This window comes from Heptranchias perlo, chromosome 4 (assembly GCF_035084215.1).
Source record: "Heptranchias perlo isolate sHepPer1 chromosome 4, sHepPer1.hap1, whole genome shotgun sequence".
Taxonomy (NCBI): Eukaryota; Metazoa; Chordata; class Chondrichthyes; order Hexanchiformes; family Hexanchidae; genus Heptranchias; species Heptranchias perlo.
In genome coordinates, this window is record NC_090328.1 from 46901919 (window position 1) to 46921849 (window position 19931).

Below are 19931 nucleotides of genomic sequence, written 5' to 3' on the forward strand. Positions count from 1 at the left end.
TTAAAGTATCTCAGATCTTCATTACTAACAGTCCTATTGTTAAAATACTGTATGAATTTCTTACTCTTTGCTTCTACACCTGTTCTTACTTATAGATCCCTTTTTGTCATTTTTACATGTTTGTGAAGGTTCCTGAATTCTTCCCAATGATTTCCCTACAAGCTTTGTCCAGTTTGCTTTTCATACTAATTTCAAGTGGGTGTTTTTCTGTTAGTCCATTTAGGGTCATGTTTGTTTAGTCTCCACGTACTAGCTCTTGAGATTTCTATAAAGTATTTAATTTTTCCTCAGCTGAGCTTTTCTTGAGTTCTATCCCTATTCCTTCCCCACCCCCATTCATCAAATTTTTTAAGCTCAGTCCCTTGAAGATGCCTTGTTAAAGTTGTATACCTGGGTTTTGATTTGCGGTATTGGTTTATCCCACATCATGTCAATGTCAGATATTTCATGGTTTTGATATGCAAGTAATTAATTTACATTAACGACCTGATATCAAAATCACATGTAAGCTTGTCATATTTTCAGACTGATATATGTGAAGTATTGCACATTGATCAACAAAATGTGCATCGTAAGTATACAATGAATGGGTTTGAATTGAAAGAAAGGCTTAGAAAGGGATCTGAGATTGATGGTACTCTGGACAACATAGGAAAGCAGTTTTAAAAAATCAAATGGCATATTGCGATTTATGGTTAGAACAGTAGTGCAAAGTCCTTATGCTGGTACTCTATAATAGACTGGTCAGAGCACACTAGAGCTTTGTGCTCACTTCTGGTCAACGTACCTTTTTTAATAGGTGTTGTAACACATTTTAACACCTGTGCTTAGATGGCTCACACTTCATAATTTTGATGAACAGATATAGCTATCAGTACAAAGTTGGCATTTGAAAGTCCCTAAAGATTGTTATTGTACCACTGCATCTTTTGGTCCCAGTAAGTAAAGAACGATTCATGTAAAGAATCCAAAAAACTTTTAAAACTTAGTACAGAGAGTATTTAATGGCATCAATGAACTATTACGATAAAGCTCAACAAGTAAAGCTTAACAAGTAAATGAAGAACCGAATGATCCCTTTTAGCCGGTCTAACTTTACACACACACACAAAACATTTTGGTGTCACTTTTTAAAAAATCTCCTTTCCTTTGAATTTCTTGTACCCCACACCATTCCTCTACTGGGGTACTGAGAGAGGGGACAGGTTTACAGATAGTCAAGTTTCTACCTACACAGTAACGTAATAGTAGAAAGGTGAGACATCCAATAACCAAATTAGGTTTATGTTTTAATATCCGGCCAATAGAGTCAGAACTAAACATCCAGCGATCTGATTGGATAGCTCAGGAATCCAAATGCCAGAGCACTATGTTATAGAGTTATTTTCTAAAGTCAATTAAAAAATCAGTTTGCCGTTCAACTTGAAGCGTTGTTATTTATTGATTAGTTTTTTTATAGCATAAAGAGATTATAAGGTTCCAGATCTAATTTGGGACTTGGAATCGTTTTGGTCCCGACCAACTGTATGCACATTTGGTAACATTTCTTACATTTGATGCGCCAGTTACGCTGCTTCCCATCGACAATTTAAAGAAAGAATACTTACACAGAGTATATATTGAACTCCTACTTTATTTGGTTTAATATAACGATTCCTCTTTCTGACGAAGGGTACATATCCGAAACCTCCATCATCTGTCTTTTCTCTTTCAGATGCTGACTAACCGGCTGTACATTCCCAGTAATTTTTTATTCCTCTTTCTAATTGCTTAACGTTGGACATTTCTAAAATTCATCTCACATGTTAGATCAGTGGGTGACATTTCATACACACATGTGCTGAGAATCATCACATTCAAGTCACCGTTATCTAAATATATAAAAATAAATTCTAACTCGCATTCATTAAAGCGATTGAATTCCCGTGGAGAATGATCACACTTTGGAAAATTATACATTATATGCCATGTAGGCTTCGCTTGGTATTTCCTATCATATATCTTCAATTAAAGTCTCCTCTGCATCTGCCGTTCAACTTGAAGCGTTGTTATTTATTGATTCCAAGTCCCAAATTAGATCTGGAACCTTGTAATCTCTTTATGCTATAAAAAAACTAATCAGTATGTATCTACCTTCGTCCGTTCTATCTATCCTATATATGAATTTAGCTGGGCTCCATCGTTCTATATAACTGAGATAATAACTGAACATAAGAGACGAAAAATTATAAAAATCTCTTCAATATACTTCTAAAAGCACCTTTTATAGAATAATGGCGATATTCAACTGTCTTTTCCTTTAGCCTCTTTCCCTTTACTGTTTTTTTCCCCTTTACTATCATAGACTGCGTCCTATCCGCGTTTCATCGACACTCTAGTTGGTTTATTTATTCATATTCACATATATCTCATAAACACATATTTGGACTACCGTGGGCTATGTTACTGAAATTGTCATATCAAGTACTAGAACCAGATTACAAGAATAGTTACGAACATAAACTCACGAACGGATTGAGTAGCACATAGAAAATCCCGTTTTAGATGAAGGGGAACATACATAAGATATGGATGCGTCCACATAAATATACACGTGCATATATGATACACTAAGATATATGATTTGCGTAACTACACGGCTATAAAACCATTCAATCCTACTATTGATCAAGTGCATAAAGCGATCACCCTTGTTATCCAGAATTGCTGCCTTTTAAAGTTCTTAGATTAATCTGATGTGAGCATCTCCTGTACAACATTGTCGGTCCCTGAGCTACAAAGATACCGAACGGCTGGTGTGAATGATGCCCCGTAACTCAGAAGGAAATAGGGAATTAAATATGAGCTGGTCGCTTGCTGTTTCTATAGTAAAACGTGACAGTAAATGTCTAAGAAAGCAATTTAGAATAGCATCTCTCACTGTCTTCCGCTCCACATACACTGTAGGTGCATATGATGCCATAACATCAGTCATCTCTACTGGTGAATTTTGAACACAAGTACTATCGGTTAGCAGACTTACCGAGTGATCGTCTTGTAAACCAACCTCACCTGTGACTCTCCTTATTTAAGGAATTGGGTTTCCCGATACATACGTTGGTATAGGTTCAAAAGAATGAATATTTACCTGGCCCACAAAATCGTATTCCAGTTCTTCGGCAATACCTCTCGCCACCTCGGGTCCTCCAACCACTTCCACTGCCCATTCATTAACGTACTGTTTGTCTGCATTGGAAATATCCAGAGTAGAGGAAATTGTAAACACCGCTAGAGCTACAAATCGCAGCGAAAGGCAACATTTCTGTTTCATTATTATTTTGATGGAAGAGGTTTAGAGAAATAAAAGCCGCAGAATGGCCGCAAACACTGCCTGGACTCGGGTTGCTGCTGTAATAAGTGGGAAGGCAGCAAACTGCGCTTCTAATGAGATGGAAGCTATCAGACGAAATGAAAGTGGTAACCTCTGAGCTTGAATGGAAAACAGTGTTTACGCACCAAATGCTACGTAAAGCATCGCATTGACGTCAAATCCAGTGTACCTTCTGCAATATCGATCTAATGCTCCCATGGGGGAATTGTTAAAAGCCAATCTGAGGAATTCATTGTGCAAAAGCTGTGACACATCTCTAACGGGAGCTGTCCATTGCTGAAACCCACATAGCTCGACAGCCATTTAGAATCAGCACACCCTAACACTGCATTTAGCTACACAAACACCGCCAATAAAATGACATTTAGCACCAGTTTGTAGAAATCTAGTTCCCATCGATGTTCGGGGAAGATGTGATACTCAGAGCAGGTTTAGTTGGCAAATAAAATACCGTAAGAACTGACTTTTCATCACCATTTAGAGGAGAGAGATTGTTTTCCAGAAAGCAGTATCTGCGGTTAGTTTTTGTAGTTTTCTGACAGCAAGCAACATATTGCAGCTCTTCATCCGATTAGATAGGGAGATGGAGTGTTAGATAAAGATCGAAATTGCAAAAGCTCCGGCCTTGGAACAAATCGGATTTCACTGCCCCCAAGATGAGCCGCTAATGGATACAAATTAGACAGCAGAAAAACGATAGAAACATTAGTACCTGACTGTAAACTACAGAGTCAAGTGAGTCTATTCCTGGGGTTGGAATAGTTTCACATGTTATGGGGAAATGCAACAGTAAGCAACTTTGCACAGTGAATCCTATCCTGGGGCTGAATTTGGATAATCAATTCTCACTCTCAACAATATCAAAATCACGAACAATACCAGGGATTTAAGAACATCTGCAGCTGTGCGCATGTTTCGTGAATCGGATTCGTCTTTGTGTGTGTTTGTGCAAGAGAGAGAAATTCGGCAGAAAATTGAGTACAATGAACAGATAAAATTTAAATATTTTTGTTACATTCTTCAAAAGCTTATCTTCAAGGTTGTAACCTAGACTTCAGACGTATGTGATACCACTCACTGTCACATCATTCTTCTTCCCATATAATGTGAAAAAAACACAATCAAAACTCTACCAGGGCACACTGGAATCATAGAATCATAGAAAATTTATGGCACAGAAAGTGGCCATTCGACACATTCTGTCCGTGCCGGCCGAAAATGAGCCACCTAGCCTAATCCCACTTCCCAACACTTGGTCCATAGCCTTGAAGGTTAAGGCATTTTAGGTGCATATCCAAGAACTTTTTAAATATGATGAGGGTTTCTGCCTCTATCACTGTTTCAGGCAGTGAGTTCTAGATGCCCACCACCCTTTTGGGTGAAAACATTTTTCCTCAGCTGCCCTCTCACCTTTCTACCAAACACTTTAATTCTATGCCCCCTGGCTATTGACCTCCCTGCTGAGGGAAATAGATCCTCCCTATCCACTCTATCTAGGCCCCTCAGAATTTTCTACTCCTCAATTAAGCCACCCCTCAGCCTCCTCTGTTCCAAAGAAAACAACCCCAGCCTATCCAATCTTTCCTCATAGCTAAAGTTCTTCAGTCCTGGCAACATCCTCGTAAATCTCCTCTGTGCCCTCTCTAGTGCAATCACATCTTTCCTGTAATGTGGTGACCAGAACTGTGCGCAGTACTCAAGCTGTGGCCTAACTAGTATTTTATACAGTTCCAGCATAACCTCCCTGCTCTTATATTCTATGCCTCGGCTAATAAAGGAGAGTATCTCTATCCCTTCTTAACCACCTTATCTACTTGTCCTGCTACCTTCGGAGATCTGTGGATATGCACTCCAAGGTCCCTAAATTCCTCTACACCTCTCAGTATCGTCCCATTTATTATGTATTCCCTTGCCTTGTTTGCCCTCCCCAAATGCATTACCTCACACTTCTCTGGATTGAATTCCATTTGTCACTTTTCTGCCCACCTGACCAGTCCATTCATATCTTCCAGCAGTCTACAGCTTTCCTCCTCGCTATCAACCACATGGCCAATTTTAGTATCATTTGCAAACTTCTTAATCATGCCCCCTACATTTAAGTCCAAATCATTGATATATAATCACAAAAAGCAAGCCCTGCGGAACCCCATTGGAAACAGCCTTCCTGTCACAAAAACACCATTACCCTTTGCTCCCTGCCACTGAGTCAATTTTGGATGCAACTTGCCACTTTCCCTTGGATCCCATGGGCTTGTACTTTTTTGACCAGTCTGCCGTGTGGGACCTTGTCAAAAGCCTTGCTAAAATCCATGTAGACTACATCAATGCACTACCGTCATCGACCTCCTTGTTACCTCCTCAAAAAAATCAATCAAGTTAGTCAGACACAACCTTCCCTTAAACAATCCATGCTGACTGTCCTTGATTAATCTGTGTCTTTCTAAATGACGGTTTATCCTGTCCCTCAGAATTGATTCTAATAATTTGTCTGGCCTGACTGGCCTGTAATTACTCGGTCTATCCCTCTCTCCCTTTTTAAACAGCGGTACAACGTTAGCAGTCCTCCAATCCTCCGGCACCACGCCTGTATCCAGGGAGAATTGAAAATGATGGTCAGAGCCTCCACTATCTCCTCCTTAGCTTCTTTTAACAGCCTGAGATACATTTCATCTGGGCCTGGTGATTTATCTACTTTCAAAGATGCTAATCCCCTTAATACTTCCTCTCTCACTATGTTTATCGCATCCAATATTTCACATTCTTCCTCAACTACAATATCTGTATCTTCCCTCTCTTTTGTGAAGACAGACGCAATGTTTTCATTAAGAACCATACCAACATCTTCTGCCTCCACGCATAGGTTACCTTTTTGGTCTCTAATAGGCCCTACTCTTTCCTTTGTGTCCTCTTGTTCTTAATGTATTTATAAAACATCTTTGGGTTTTCCTTTATTTTAATTGCCAATATCTTTTTGCTTTCCTAATTTCCTTTTTAATTTCACCCCTGCACTTTCCATACTCCTCTAGGCTTTCTGTAGTAGTGAGCTCTCGGTGTCTGACATAAGTTTTCCTTTTTTGCCTTATCTTACCCTATATGCTCCTTGGCATCCAGGGAGCTCTAAATTTGGCAATCCCACTCTTTTTCCTTGTAGGAACATGTTTACTCTGAACCCCTAGAATCTCCCCCTTGTATGCCTCCTATTGCTCTGACATTGATTTACCTTCAGGTAGCTGTTTCAAGTCCATTTTTGCTAAATCACTTCTTAGCTTGAGAACATTTACTCCTGTTCTATCTTTGTCTTTTCCATAACTACGCTAAATCTAACTGAGTTATGATCACTACCACCAAAATGCTCTCCCAATGATACTCTTTCCACCTGCCCAGCTTCATTTCCTAAAACTAAATCCAAAACTAGGTTTTAAACAGAAATTTTTGTTATAAACAGAAATTTTGTTCATTTGAAACTATATATAGCAAGTACCTAAATGGTATGTAGAAGGCAAATGATGAAATCATTTACCAATGAAGCACATCTAACCTCATATTTAAAATATAATGACGTGATTTGTTTAAAAAACGGGGCACATTTTAGCCAATGTGAATGTACAGATTAAAAGTACTTTCAGCATTTCTTATTGAAACTATCCTTTTTGAGCAGAATTGTATTTCCACTGTTATTTTTATCTTATGAAAACATTTAATTGAACATTACCATATATAGTTAGAAATATTTTAAGGCAATCTGAACCAAATGTCTATCTGATTTATAGAAAATAAAGAGAAACTGTTCCCATTGGCGGAAGAGTCGAGAACCAAAGGACACAAATTTAAGGTGATCGGCAAAAGAACCAAAGGCGACATGAGGAAAATCTTTTTTATGCAGCGAGTAGTTATGATATGGAATGCGTTGCCTGAAAGGGTGGTGGAAGAAGATTCAATCATGGCTTTCAAAAAGGAATTGGATAAATACTTGAAGGGAAAAAAATTATCGGGCTACGGGGAAAGAGCAGGGGAATGGGACTAACTGGATAGCGCTTACAAAAAGCCAGCACGGGCTCGATGGGCCGAATGGCCTTCTACTGTGTTGTAACCATTCTATGATTCTATGAAAAGCCTCATCTCATTAATTTTATTTAGTGTGATAGCTGTCAATGGTTGTGTAAAATATTAATCTAATGTATTTCAATATTTTACAGCAAAATTACTAATTTTTTTAATCAAAAATTCTGATCCTACAAAGCACCTATAGCCTATCAGACAACACCTTCCTAAAATGGTATTACCTAGCTGAGGCACTATATGGAAACATCAATGGAGCTAAATCCAGATTATGAATGTGTGAATATACAAACAATGATGGACAGGAAAAGACCCATTGGTCCGTCCAGCCTGTCCCACACAACTGCGATGGCACGTGCTTCACAATACATACATTCCCCACCCCACCTGAAAGCCATGTAATCTCCTGGAAGAGGTGAAAAACCAGATATAAACCCAGGCCAATTAGGAGAAAAAAATCTGGAAAATTCCTCTCCGCCCCTCCCCCCCCAACTTAGGCAATCGAAACTAGTGCTAAGACCACTCTAGCCCTGATTAATGTCATACAGTACCTAACTTTTATACGAGGAGATCGCCACCCAAGCCAGAAACAGGTCCAGCTCTCACTGGAAGGAATTCAGTGAATCAGCCGGCAATCTAGTCCACAGGTCCACTGTTCTCTGGGAACAGAAGCACCTCCTAACATTTGACCTAGCTCTGCCTTTACAGAATTTAAGATTGTGGCCCCTGGTCATCCCTAACATAATTAATTGAAACCAAATGCCTACACAAACACAATCTAGTAACTTCATCATCTTGTAAACCTTCATTAAACCTCCCCTAAGTCTACACTTCTCTAAAGTGTAGACTCCCAGCTGTTTGAACCTATCTTGGTAACAAAGATGCTTTAAACTAGGAATTAAATTTGTGGTCCTCCTCTGCACCCTTTCCAAAGCCTCAATATCACCCATCATGTGAGGAGACCAAAATTGGACACAGTATTCCAACAGTATTATTGGTGAACAATGCGGATGTTGATTAGTTTAGGAAATGCTCAATTGGAATTTAAATGGATAAAAGGTCGATCAAAGGAACCATATTAATTCCATTATTTTTCTGAAATTATTTAAACTGGGACTGTGTTTATTTTCTAATATATGTACCAGTTCAGTGTATTGTAAGTCTCTGCAAATATAAGTAGGTTCATATGTTGAAACTAATTCTAACAATTATGAAATTATACTTTCCAGCTCAAGCCATTCTAGGTACTTATCAGGTTGGATATTTGGAGCTCACACATCCTATCCAAATGGAAAATATTTTGTTTAGGTGGTGAGGTGTGGATGGTTGCATTATTCTTTCATTTGAGAATTGTTTGTGAAAACAGCAAAGTTCCTGCCACAGTTGAAAACACTGATGGCTTGACTGTGTTGTTGGAAAAAATGATCAGATGATTGAAAACAAATTGCAACAATTTTTGGGAGTTTCTTTTGCACATTTGTCAACATTATTCAACAACAGAATCTATCACCAACCCAATTCTGTCCTAGGAATATACGAATTGCTAGATGATAAAAGACCAAAATCCATCTAGTTTGCCTTCTACCATCCTGGTAGTCGCATGATACAATGATAATGGAGTTGTTGACTAATCATAGAAATTAATTTCTATCAATTAATCTACAACAGACCCAGAAGTTCACACATGTAGATTTTCATCCAATTTTATTGAATATACATGAGGACTAGGACCCTGAACTCTTTCTAACCCAGGGCACTAAAGCTAATTGTCAGACTCCCAAGTGCCACCCTGACTGAGCTCACCTAACTCAGCACACATGAGGAATTGAAACTGGGTCCTTCCTCATTTGTTTCCTCAGCTGTATTACTGGACAAAGTAATTGAGCCTTTGGAGGACAGCATATTTTCATCTTTTAACTTTAATTTTTTGAACACAATAAGAACGGCAAATCGTTGTTCATCCCATTGTTTCTACCAGCACCGAAATGTTCAAAAATATTGTTCACCAACTATAAAGAAGAGAATCACAGGATTCAGTGAATAAGTAATATTGACGATTTTGAAGTGGGATTAGGCAGGAAAACAAATCTTCTACTGCTCTTTGAAAATACAGCAATTAAATTTCCTTTCATGAGGCAAGATGAAAGCTCAGTTCAGGATGTATATTTAACACTTTGGCTGCATTTTCCAGTGGCTATTAGCAAATTGCTGGTGTCATCAACAACAATAACATGTTCATTGACATTTTCCAATAATTATGCCAGTGGACACTTTCTACTGTGCAATATATACCAGCAGCAATTCATACTGACACCACGCTTATGAATCTATTAAAACTCTAATGAGATGGTGCCACCGATGCGCATGCAAGGCAAGATCGGAGTCCCGCGGATGCACTTCAGGAAGTTCTCATTCCCTGTCACTATTCACAGCAAATTCAAACGAGATATTGCCTCACTGTAAATTTCATTGGATGCTTACTACCCAAGTTTATCATGTTCTCATGCAGTTGCTTCTGCTGTCCAGCAGAATAGTTGGAACTTTATCCATTACAGGTTGTGTTTCCATGAGCATATTTATACTCCTGCAGTGTTAAGCCCTGTTTGAACTTGGTCTAAACCCATCTCTCATTAATGGAGCATGCGCATCGCGCTGGTCCCTCTTCGCTGTCATTCATAAGAACCATGATGTGGAGATGCCGGTGATGGACTGGGGTGGACAAATGTAAGGAATCTTACAACACCAGGTTATAGTCCAACAATTTTATTTGAAAATCACAAGCTTTCGGACGTTTTCTCCTTCGTCAGGTGAGTGTGGGATTCCATGAAGGTTACCGCATATATAGTCAGAGAACAATGCCTGGTGATTACAGATAATCTTTCCAACTGCCCATTGTCAAGGCAATCAGACAGAGAGACATTACATACAGGACTACTGAATATACAAACGGTCTGAACCCAAAGACAGAGAGAGAGAGAGAGAGAGAGAGAAACATCCGAAAGGAAAAGAGAGAGAATGACCAGTTGTATTAAAATCAGATAACTCTTTTTTCGCTGGTGGGGTTACGTGTAGCGTGACATGAACCCAAGATCCTGGTTAAGGCCGTCCTCATGGGTGCGGAACTTGGCTATCAATTTCTGCTCGACGATTTTGCGTTGTTGTGTGTCTCGAAGGCCGCCTTGGAGAACGCTTACCCGAAGATCGGTGGCTGAATGTCCTTGACTGCTGAAGTGTTCCCCGACTGGGAGGGAACCCTCCTGTCTGGCGATTGTTGCGCGGTGTCCATTCATCCGTTGTCGCAGTGTCTGCATGGTCTCGCCAATGTACCATGCTCCGGGACATCCTTTCCTGCAACGTATGAGGTAGACAGCATTGGCCGAGTCACAGGAGTATGAACCATGTACCTGGTGGGTGGTGTCCTCTCGTGTGATGGTGGTATCTGTGTCGATGATCTGGCATGTCTTGCAGAGGTTGCCGTGGCAGGGTTGTGTGGTGTCGTGGACGCTGTTCTCTGACTATTGAATCCCCTATAACAACTGCATATCCTTTGCCCCCTTGTGCAGCCAAGTCTCCCATGGTACTGTGCATTTGCTCTTGACTGCACTCCCCCAACGTGTCAACACTCTCACTGGTATTCAATACTGAATACAGGTTTGTGAGTGCCACTCTCCCAGGGGACTCCTGCACTGCCTGCCTGTTCTTTTCGTCTGTCTGATGGCCACCCACTCCCTCTCCGCCTGAACTCTCTATCACTGCAGGGTGACCATCTCCTGAAACGTGCTATCCACGAAACTCTCAGCTACCCATGTGCACAGTAGTGATGCCAGCTGCCCCTCAAGCTCAGAAACTCTGAGCTCGAGCTCAAGCAGTTAGTCGCACTTCCTGCACACATGGTTTTCCAGGACACACAGTGTTCTGGAGTTCCTGCATGGCACAGGATGTGCATGTGACAGGCCCCAGCTATCCTGCCATGTTCGCTAACAGTAATTTAAACTGTTTGTTTAGTTTTAAGGCACTTTACTGTTTATCTGACACTAAAACACTAATCACTAAAAAACAATAACCAACCACTGAACACACTAATCACTAAGAACAATAATCACTAAAGACATTAACCAATTAACTAAATACTTACTAACACCTCGGTGCTCTTCCTTGTCTTGTGACGTCATTTTTTATTTTTTCTTGATTCCTCGTCCGGCTCCTTTTATACTTCGCTCAGTCTTGGTCTATAGATCTTTGGTTTAAATCACTTAGCACCTAATTCCCACACTCACCAAATTCTCAGTTAAAAGTCCTCACTCTGTTAGCACTTCACTCCGTTAGAGGTTCACTCTCTGACTTTACGTCCTCTGAATTAGCACTGTCTATTCTCTGAAATCAGTAGTGTTAGCACTGTGCCTTGTCTGAACTCTGTAGCCTGCCTGACAATGACTGGATCAAGTTGCATATTGCAGAGAACTTGAATGACTCTACAGCAGACTGGATCAAATTAATTATTCCAGACAAAGTGTTGGGTGAGTATTGTCCTCCCACTTCCTCTCAGTGAGAATAAGTAAATGAGGTATTTGCACTACAGTGGTGTAAATAGATGCAGCCATTTAAGCTCTGATTGACAGATGACAGGAAATGGGCAGCAAGTCGAAATTTCTTTTTTGTAATTTCAATTGCGTTAACAACAACCTCCATACTACTTAGTCCCTCCAATCAATGTATTATGAATCAGTTAGTCAACTTGTCAAATTACATAGAGTAATTCACACCTGTACTGGTCAGTTGGGCACATCTTTACATAACATTTCATAGAATTGAGCAGCTGGAAACTCAGCAACACTTTTATGCCACAACTGAACTAGATGTGATTGATTACAAACAAAATGACATAATGTGTCTTTGCACTTGCTATTACATATTTAAATAGAAAAGGATTTCATTTGATGAATATCTGAGTAATGCATGATATAAATATAGTCAAAAAACGTCTTTAAGTTTTCCAGGGTCAAATTTCCCATTTCCAAAACAGGTTGAGATAAATATAAATCCTCCTCAGATACAAACCCTCCTCAGATACAAACCCTCCTCAGATACAAACCCTCCTCAGATACAAACCCTCCTCAGATACAAACCCTCCTCAGATATATGGACTCCTCAGATACACAGCATCCTCAGATACAAACCCTCCTCAGATACACAGTATCCTCAGATACAAACCCTCCTCAGATACACAGTATCCTCAGATTCAAACCCTCCTCAGATACAAACCCTCCTCAGATATATGGACTCCTCAGATACACAGCATCCTCAGATACAAACCCTCCTCAGAAACACGGCATTCTCTGATACAAACCCTCCTCAGATACACAGTATCCTCAGATACAAACCCTCCTCAGATACAAACCCTCCTCAGATACACAGTATCCTCAGATTCAAACCCTCCTCAGATACAAACCCTCCTCAGATACACAGCATCCTCAGATACAAACCCTCCTCAGATACAAACCCTCCTCAGATTCAAACCCTCCTCAGATACAAACCCTCCTCAGATACACGGCATCCTCAGATACAAACCCTCCTCAGATACAAACCCTCCTCAGATACAAACCCTCCTCAGATACAAACCCTCCTCAGATACAAACCCTCCTCAGAAACACAGCATCCTCAGATACAAACCCTCCTCAGATACAAACCCTCCTCAGAAACACAGCATCCTCAGATACAAACCCTCCTCAGATACAAACCCTCCTCAGATACAAACCTTCCTCAGATACAAACCCTCCTCAGATACAAACCCTCCTCAGATACACGGCATCCTCAGATACAAACCCTCCTCAGATACAAACCCTCCTCAGATACAAACCCTCCTCAGATACACAGCATCCTCAGATACAAACCCTCCTCAGAAACACAGCATCCTCAGATACAAACCCTCCTCAGATACAAACCCTCCTCAGAAACACAGCATCCTCAGATACAAACCCTCCTGATACAAACCCTCCTCAGATACAAACCCTCCTCAGATACAAACCCTCCTCAGATACAAACCTTCCTCAGATACAAACCCTCCTCAGATACAAACCTTCCTCAGAAACACGGCATCCTCAGATAAACAACCTCCTCAGATACAAAGGGTACGAGGGAAAGGCCGAACAACTATAGGCCGGTCAGTCTTACCTCAGTGGTGGGAAAACTATTAGAATCAATACTGAGAGATAGGATAAACTGTCACTTGGAAAGGCATGGTTTAATCAGGGATAGTCAGCATGAATTTTTTCAGGGAAGGTCATGCCTTATAAATCTGATTAAATTCTTTGAGGAAGTGACAAGAAGGATTGATGAGGGTAGTGCAGTGGATGTTGTCTACATGGATTTTAGTAAGGTATTTGACAAGGTCCCACATGGCAGACTGGTCAGAAAGGTAAAAGTCCATGGGATACAGGGAAATGTGGCGAATTGAATCCAAAATTGGCTCAGTAACAAGAAACAAAGGGTAAAAGTCGATGGATGTCTTTGCGAATGGAAATCCATTTCCAGCGGTGTGCCACAGGGCTCAGTGGTCCCTTGCTGTTTGTGGTATGTATTAATGATTTGGACTGAAACGTAGGGGGCATGATTAGCAAATTTGCAGACTACACAAAAACTGGCTGCATAGTTGATAGTGAAGAGGATAGCTGTAGACTCCAAGAAGATATCAATGGGTTGATGGAGTGGGCGGAAAAGTGGCAAATGGAGTTCAACCCGGAGGAGTGTGAGGTAATGCACTTATGGAGTAAAAACAGTAAAAGGGAATACGCAGTAAACAGGAATATATTGAGAGGGGTAGAGGAAGTGAGAGACCTTGGAGTGCATGTGCACAGGTCCCTGAAGGTGACAGTACAGGTAGATAAGATTGTGAAGAAGGCATACGGAATGCTCTCCGTTATTAGCCGAGGTATAGAATACAAAAGCAAGGATGTAATGATGGAACTGTATAAAACTCTGGTAAGGCCACAGCTGGAGTATTGTGCGTAGTTCTGGTCACCACATTACAGGAAGGACGTAATTGCACGAGAGAGAGTGCAGAGAAGATTTATAAGAATATTGCCAGGGCTTGAAAATTGCAGCCAAGAGGAGAGATTGGATAAGCTGGGGTTGTTTTCCTTGAAGCAGAGGAGGCTGAGGGGTGACTTGATTGAGATGTACAAAACTATGAGGGGCCCAGATAGAGTAGACAGGAAGTACCCGTTTCCCCTAGCGGAGAGTTCAAGAACTAAAGGACATAGATTTAAGCTGATTGGCGGAAGGAGTAGAGGGGACATGAGGAAAAACCTTTTTACCCAGAGGGTGGTGGGTGTATGGAATTCGCTGCCTGAATTGGGGTAGAGGCAAGGACCCTCAACTCTTTTAAAAAGTACCTGGACCTGCACCTAAAGTGCTGTAAGCTGCAGGGTTACTGACCGATGCTGGAAGGTGGGATTAGAATGGGCACCTGGTTGTTCTTTGAGCTGGCGCGGACACGATGGGCCGAATGGCCCCCTTCTGTGCTATATCTTTTCTATGGTTCTATGGTTCTATGGTTCTACAAACCCTCCTCAGATACAAACCCTCCTCAGATAAACGACCTCCACAGATACAAACCCTCCTCAGATACACGGCCTCTACAGATACAAACCCTCCTCAGATACAAACCCTCCTCAGATACTTGACCTCCACAGATACAAACCCTCCTCAGATACACGGCCTCTACAGATACAAACCCTCCTCAGATATAAACCCTCATCAGATACACGGCCTCTACAGATACAACTCAAAGACTTCAGGTTTGGTTTGTGTTGCAGGATAATAGTGATGACTATCTTAAGGAATTCTATCAACTCTGCATGGGCGAATTATGACCAGGTGTATATGAGAACATAAGAAATAGGAGCAGGAGTAGGCCAATCGGCCCCTTGAGCCTGCTCCGCCATTCAATAAGATCATGGCTGATCTGATCCTAACCTCAAATCTAAATTCATGTCCAATTTCCTGCCCACTCCCCGTAACCCCTAATTCCCTTTACTTCTAGGAAACTGTCTATTTCTGTTTTACATTTATTTAATGATGTAGCTTCCACAGCTTCCTGGGGTAGCAAATTCCACAGACCTACTACCCTCTGAGTGAAGAAGTTTCTCCTCATCTCAGTTTTGAAAGAGCAGCCCCTTATTCTAAGATTATGCCCCCTAGTTCTAGTTTCACCCATCCTTGGGAACATCCTTACCGCATCCACCCGATCAAGCCCCTCCACAATCTTATATGTTTCAATAAGATCGCCTCTCATTCTTCTGAACTCCAATGAGTAGAGTCCCAATCTACTCAACCTCTCCTCATATGTCCACCCCCTCATCCCCGGGATTAACCGAGTGAACCTTCTTTGTACTGCCTCGAGAGCAAGTATGTCTTTTCTTAAGTATGGACACCAAAACTGTATGCAGTATTCCAGGTGCGGTCTCACCAATACCTTATATAACTGCAGCAATACCTCCCTGTTTTTATATTCTATCCCCCTAGCAATAAAAGCCAACATTCCGTTGGCCTTCTTGATCACCTGCTGCACCTGCATACTAACTTTTTGATTTTCTTGCACTAGGACCCCCAGATCCCTTTGTACTGCAGTACTTTCCAGTTTCTCGCCATTAAGATAATAACTTGCTCTCTGATTTTTCCTGCCAAAGCGCATAACCTCACATTTTCCAATATTGTATTGCATCTGCCAAATCTCCGCCCACTCACCCAGCCTGTCTATATCCCCTTGTAGGTTTTTTATGTCCTCCTCACTCTCTACTTTCCCTCCCATCTTTGTATCATCTGCAAACTTTGATATGTTACACTCGGTCCCCTCCTCCAAATCGTTAATATAGATTGTAAAGAGTTGGGGACCCAGCACCGACCCCTGCGGAACACCACTGGCTACTGGTTGCCAGTCCGAGAATGAACCATTTATCCCAACTCTCTGCTTCCTGTTAGATAACCAATCCTCCACCCATGCCAGAATATTACCCCCAATCCAGTGATTCTTTATCTTAAGCAATAATCTTTTACGTGGCACCTTGTCGAATGCCTTCTGGAAGTCTAAATACACTATATCTACCATAACAGAATATACTTTTAAGCTGATACAATTTAATCAAAAGACCTGTGCAGATTTTGTGGAATAATAGTTGATTTTCAAGAGCAGGGAGTGTGTTTAAGCATGGAGAATAAATAATTTTATTAATCTATTGATCCAGGCCAAGACGCAGCTGCAGACAGAACAATGAGTGAGAATTTAGTCCAAAAACATTCCACCAAACTGCAAAATCCGTGCTATAGAAAATATACCTTGTACCCATTCAGCAAAGCAAACCTATAATTAGTAATCACTAATTTACTTCAGTATGAAGATTCTAAACATACTAAAAATCATATCACAGTACTAGGGTCTCTTGAATGAAATCAGAATTCCCATCAAATAGAGAAATCCTTACAAATACCCTGAAAAACTATAATGAAAAATAAAGGCAGATCAGAACTGGGAATATGTACAAGGTCTGCCTCAGACTTGGGGTATTTCAGCTGAATAGATGTTTGGGACTGCTTCTGCATTCCATGCAACTAGATTATCAAGTTTCATTGGAAATCTAACAACCAACATCGCTTACATTTGAGATGAGTTGAGCCATCAGTTGACTAGTGAGCCAACCTGCTTAGTCACCAGCCTCAAGCTGCTTTGGACACTGAGATGCAATTATAACAGGGTGGTATTCATCTGGAAAAGGGGAGAATTGCTAGATCACTGAATGTTTGCTATCCCAGTCGAAATATCAACTCACCGTTCTATGGCAACTTTGTCCTGCAAGCTTCCTGGATCTCGCAACTTCAGTAAATATTTAGAAAATGTAGGTTTAAATGCTGCCTACTGTGGCAGAGCTTTTTTGTAAAGTTTCTTCCTAGTTGCAAGTTGTATGTTTACATTAAGTTTACCCTATGGAGGATCCCAGTCCTGATGCCTCCTCTTGTTGGGTGATTGACATCTCATTCAGCAGCTGTTTTATCCTGAGGCAATGTTCAGAAATGGTGGTAGATTTTCCTTCTTCATCACAATGGCAGGGTGTTCATGTTATGTGATGTGTATGTACCAGATATTCCAGTATAATCTGTATGGAGTGTGATTATCAACTGTGAAACTCTATGATAATTAAGTTTCCTATTTTTTGAAACAATTAATATAGTTAGATTAGAAGAAGATTGTGAAGATAAATTATGTATTAGTGTATAAGGCAATACTTTACATAGATTAGTGTTGTAGTTGAGATCTATATTTAGGTAAAAATGTACTATGCAAGTGATTTAAATATTAAGACTTAGGAGTCCTGATATTACCTGGGAGGCAGGATGGCAGCAGGGGGGCGACTGGGCACATGGGTAAACTGCCCAGTAAAATCCGTTCGTTCCCCACGCAATCACGGGTAAATTGAAGGCACTTACCGTGGCTTCCGGGTTTCCCGTCGTCAACCTGCGCAGCGGGCGGTCTGCGCACCCGCATCACAGGCTGTCAGCTGGAGGAGCCCTATTTAAAGGGGCAGTCCTCCAATGCTGCTCCTGCAGCAAACAACCAAAAGTACAGAATGGAGCAGACCAGGGGAAAGGCTGCTCCCAGATTTACCAATGCCTCATTCCAGGTCCTACTGGATGGGGTGAGGAGGAGGAGGGATACTTTCTACCCAGCCGACGGGAGGAAGTGGCCTGCCTCTGCCACCAAGAAGGCCTGGTTCGAGGCGGCAGAGGAGGTCACCAGCAGCAGCAACGTCTCCCGCACATGGATCCAGTGCAGGAAGCGCTTCAGTGACCTAACTAGGTCAGCCAAAGTGAGTACACTTACTCATTCTCTTACACTCCGTCTTCCACATCACCGCCCCCGACCACAACTCCTTCTACGCTGACAACACTACTCTATCACATCACTCCCCACACCCACTCAAACCTCATCCTCAACTTACCTGCACTTACTCACCTCCCCAGTACTCATCCCACCACTACCACTCAACCCAATCCTCATACAATGTCATGGCTCTGTCTCATACTCACCTACTGATGCATCTCTTTCACGGTCAGCCTCACCCAAACCAATGCATTCAGCAGTTGGCCATGTCACCATCCCTCACTCACGCCTCTCTACTTTCTCCCCTTATAGGAGAAGAGAGCCCAGAATGCACGGGAGAGGGCGAAGACCGGCAACATCAGGTCATCCTCACGGACATGGAGCAGGAGGCTCTTGAACTAAGCTGCACCCTCGAGTGCCTATCCGTCGGAGACGCCAAGACTGCCACCCGACAAACGGCTGGTGACAGAACTTTAACATTCAGCGCTCATAATATCAAATGATGTTAGCATGCCTTGCCATCTTCAGCACCTCAACATCTGTCATCATGCTTAATATTGCCTTCTGTTCTCCTACAAGGCCTTCAGCGACCGCCATGACGGCGGAGGGCGATTCCTCAGAGGACCAGCCAGCCTCTGAGGGGGCACCATCACATCTGAGCGAGCCATCCACCAGCGCAGATACACACACCTCGGTGGGTCCCCGTCCTCACTTAGTTGGAGTCACACATGGTGAGTTACCACGCACATGTGAGCACGAGCAGACACTGGTGGCAGTGGCAGTTGTGGAGAGTCCGGGTCAGTGGAAGCACTCTTCTCCAGGCTCTACTCAGCTGGACACAGATGCTGAACCCTGGGGGCCATCCTTTAAAAGGAGAATGATCGAGGGGCAGCAGCACATTTGCGAGGTGCTGGAACAGGTGCCACACGCACTCTCCACAATCGCGCAGAGGATGGAGGAATCCAACTCCTGCATGAGTGGAATGGTGGCACAGGTACAGGAGGGAATCTCTAAGATACTGTCACATGGACATGAGGGCATCTCTGAGATAGTGTCGCGGGTAAGTGCGGGAATGTCTGCGATGGAGGGAAGGCTAGACTCCATGGATTTTCAAGCACGGTTCACCAATGAGTCCATTGAGGCCCTGACAGTGGCCCCTCGGACTCAGGGTGAGCAACGTTCTGCCGCCTTAAACAGGCAGGCAGATAATCTGGCACTGGCCTTACAAGGCTTCACACATGTCCTCCAAACTGTCGTCCAGCAGGGTGGTAGGAGTGATGTGGACCCGGCCCAGGAGAGGGATAATGGCGAAAGGGGACATGGGAGTGGGGACGCCACTCAAAGCGCTCCCATGTCTCACCCATTGCCCCCCTCTAAACCAGTACCCGCAATGCTGCCTCCACTCCAAGTGGCCGAGTCTGCCCCTGCACAGGTGCAGGTGAAGCAGTCTTTGGAGGGGCCCTCATGGGCACCGAAACCCAGAGGGCGTAGGCCCAAAGCATCTAATCAGTCAGGGCATGAACAAAAGCAACCTGCCACTACCTCTGTTGCAGCCACAGGGGAAGCACCACATAGGAGTGCTCGTAAGCGTAAGGCAAAGGTTTTGTGAGCACTAAGGGGATGCACCAG

At 42.3% G+C, this 19931-nt stretch overlaps 1 protein-coding gene across 1 annotated transcript in view; it reads right to left on the reverse strand.

The window, feature by feature from the left end:
- pcsk1 (proprotein convertase subtilisin/kexin type 1) overlaps window positions 1–3316 on the reverse strand; it is a 76889-nt gene extending 73573 nt beyond the window's left edge. The window contains exon 1 of the mRNA XM_067982180.1: window positions 3128–3316. Coding sequence (XP_067838281.1) covers window positions 3128–3310 — 183 coding nt within the window. The 5' untranslated portion in view covers window positions 3311–3316. The remainder of the gene's footprint in view (window positions 1–3127) is intronic.
- Between the last annotated feature and the right edge of the window lie 16615 nt (window positions 3317–19931).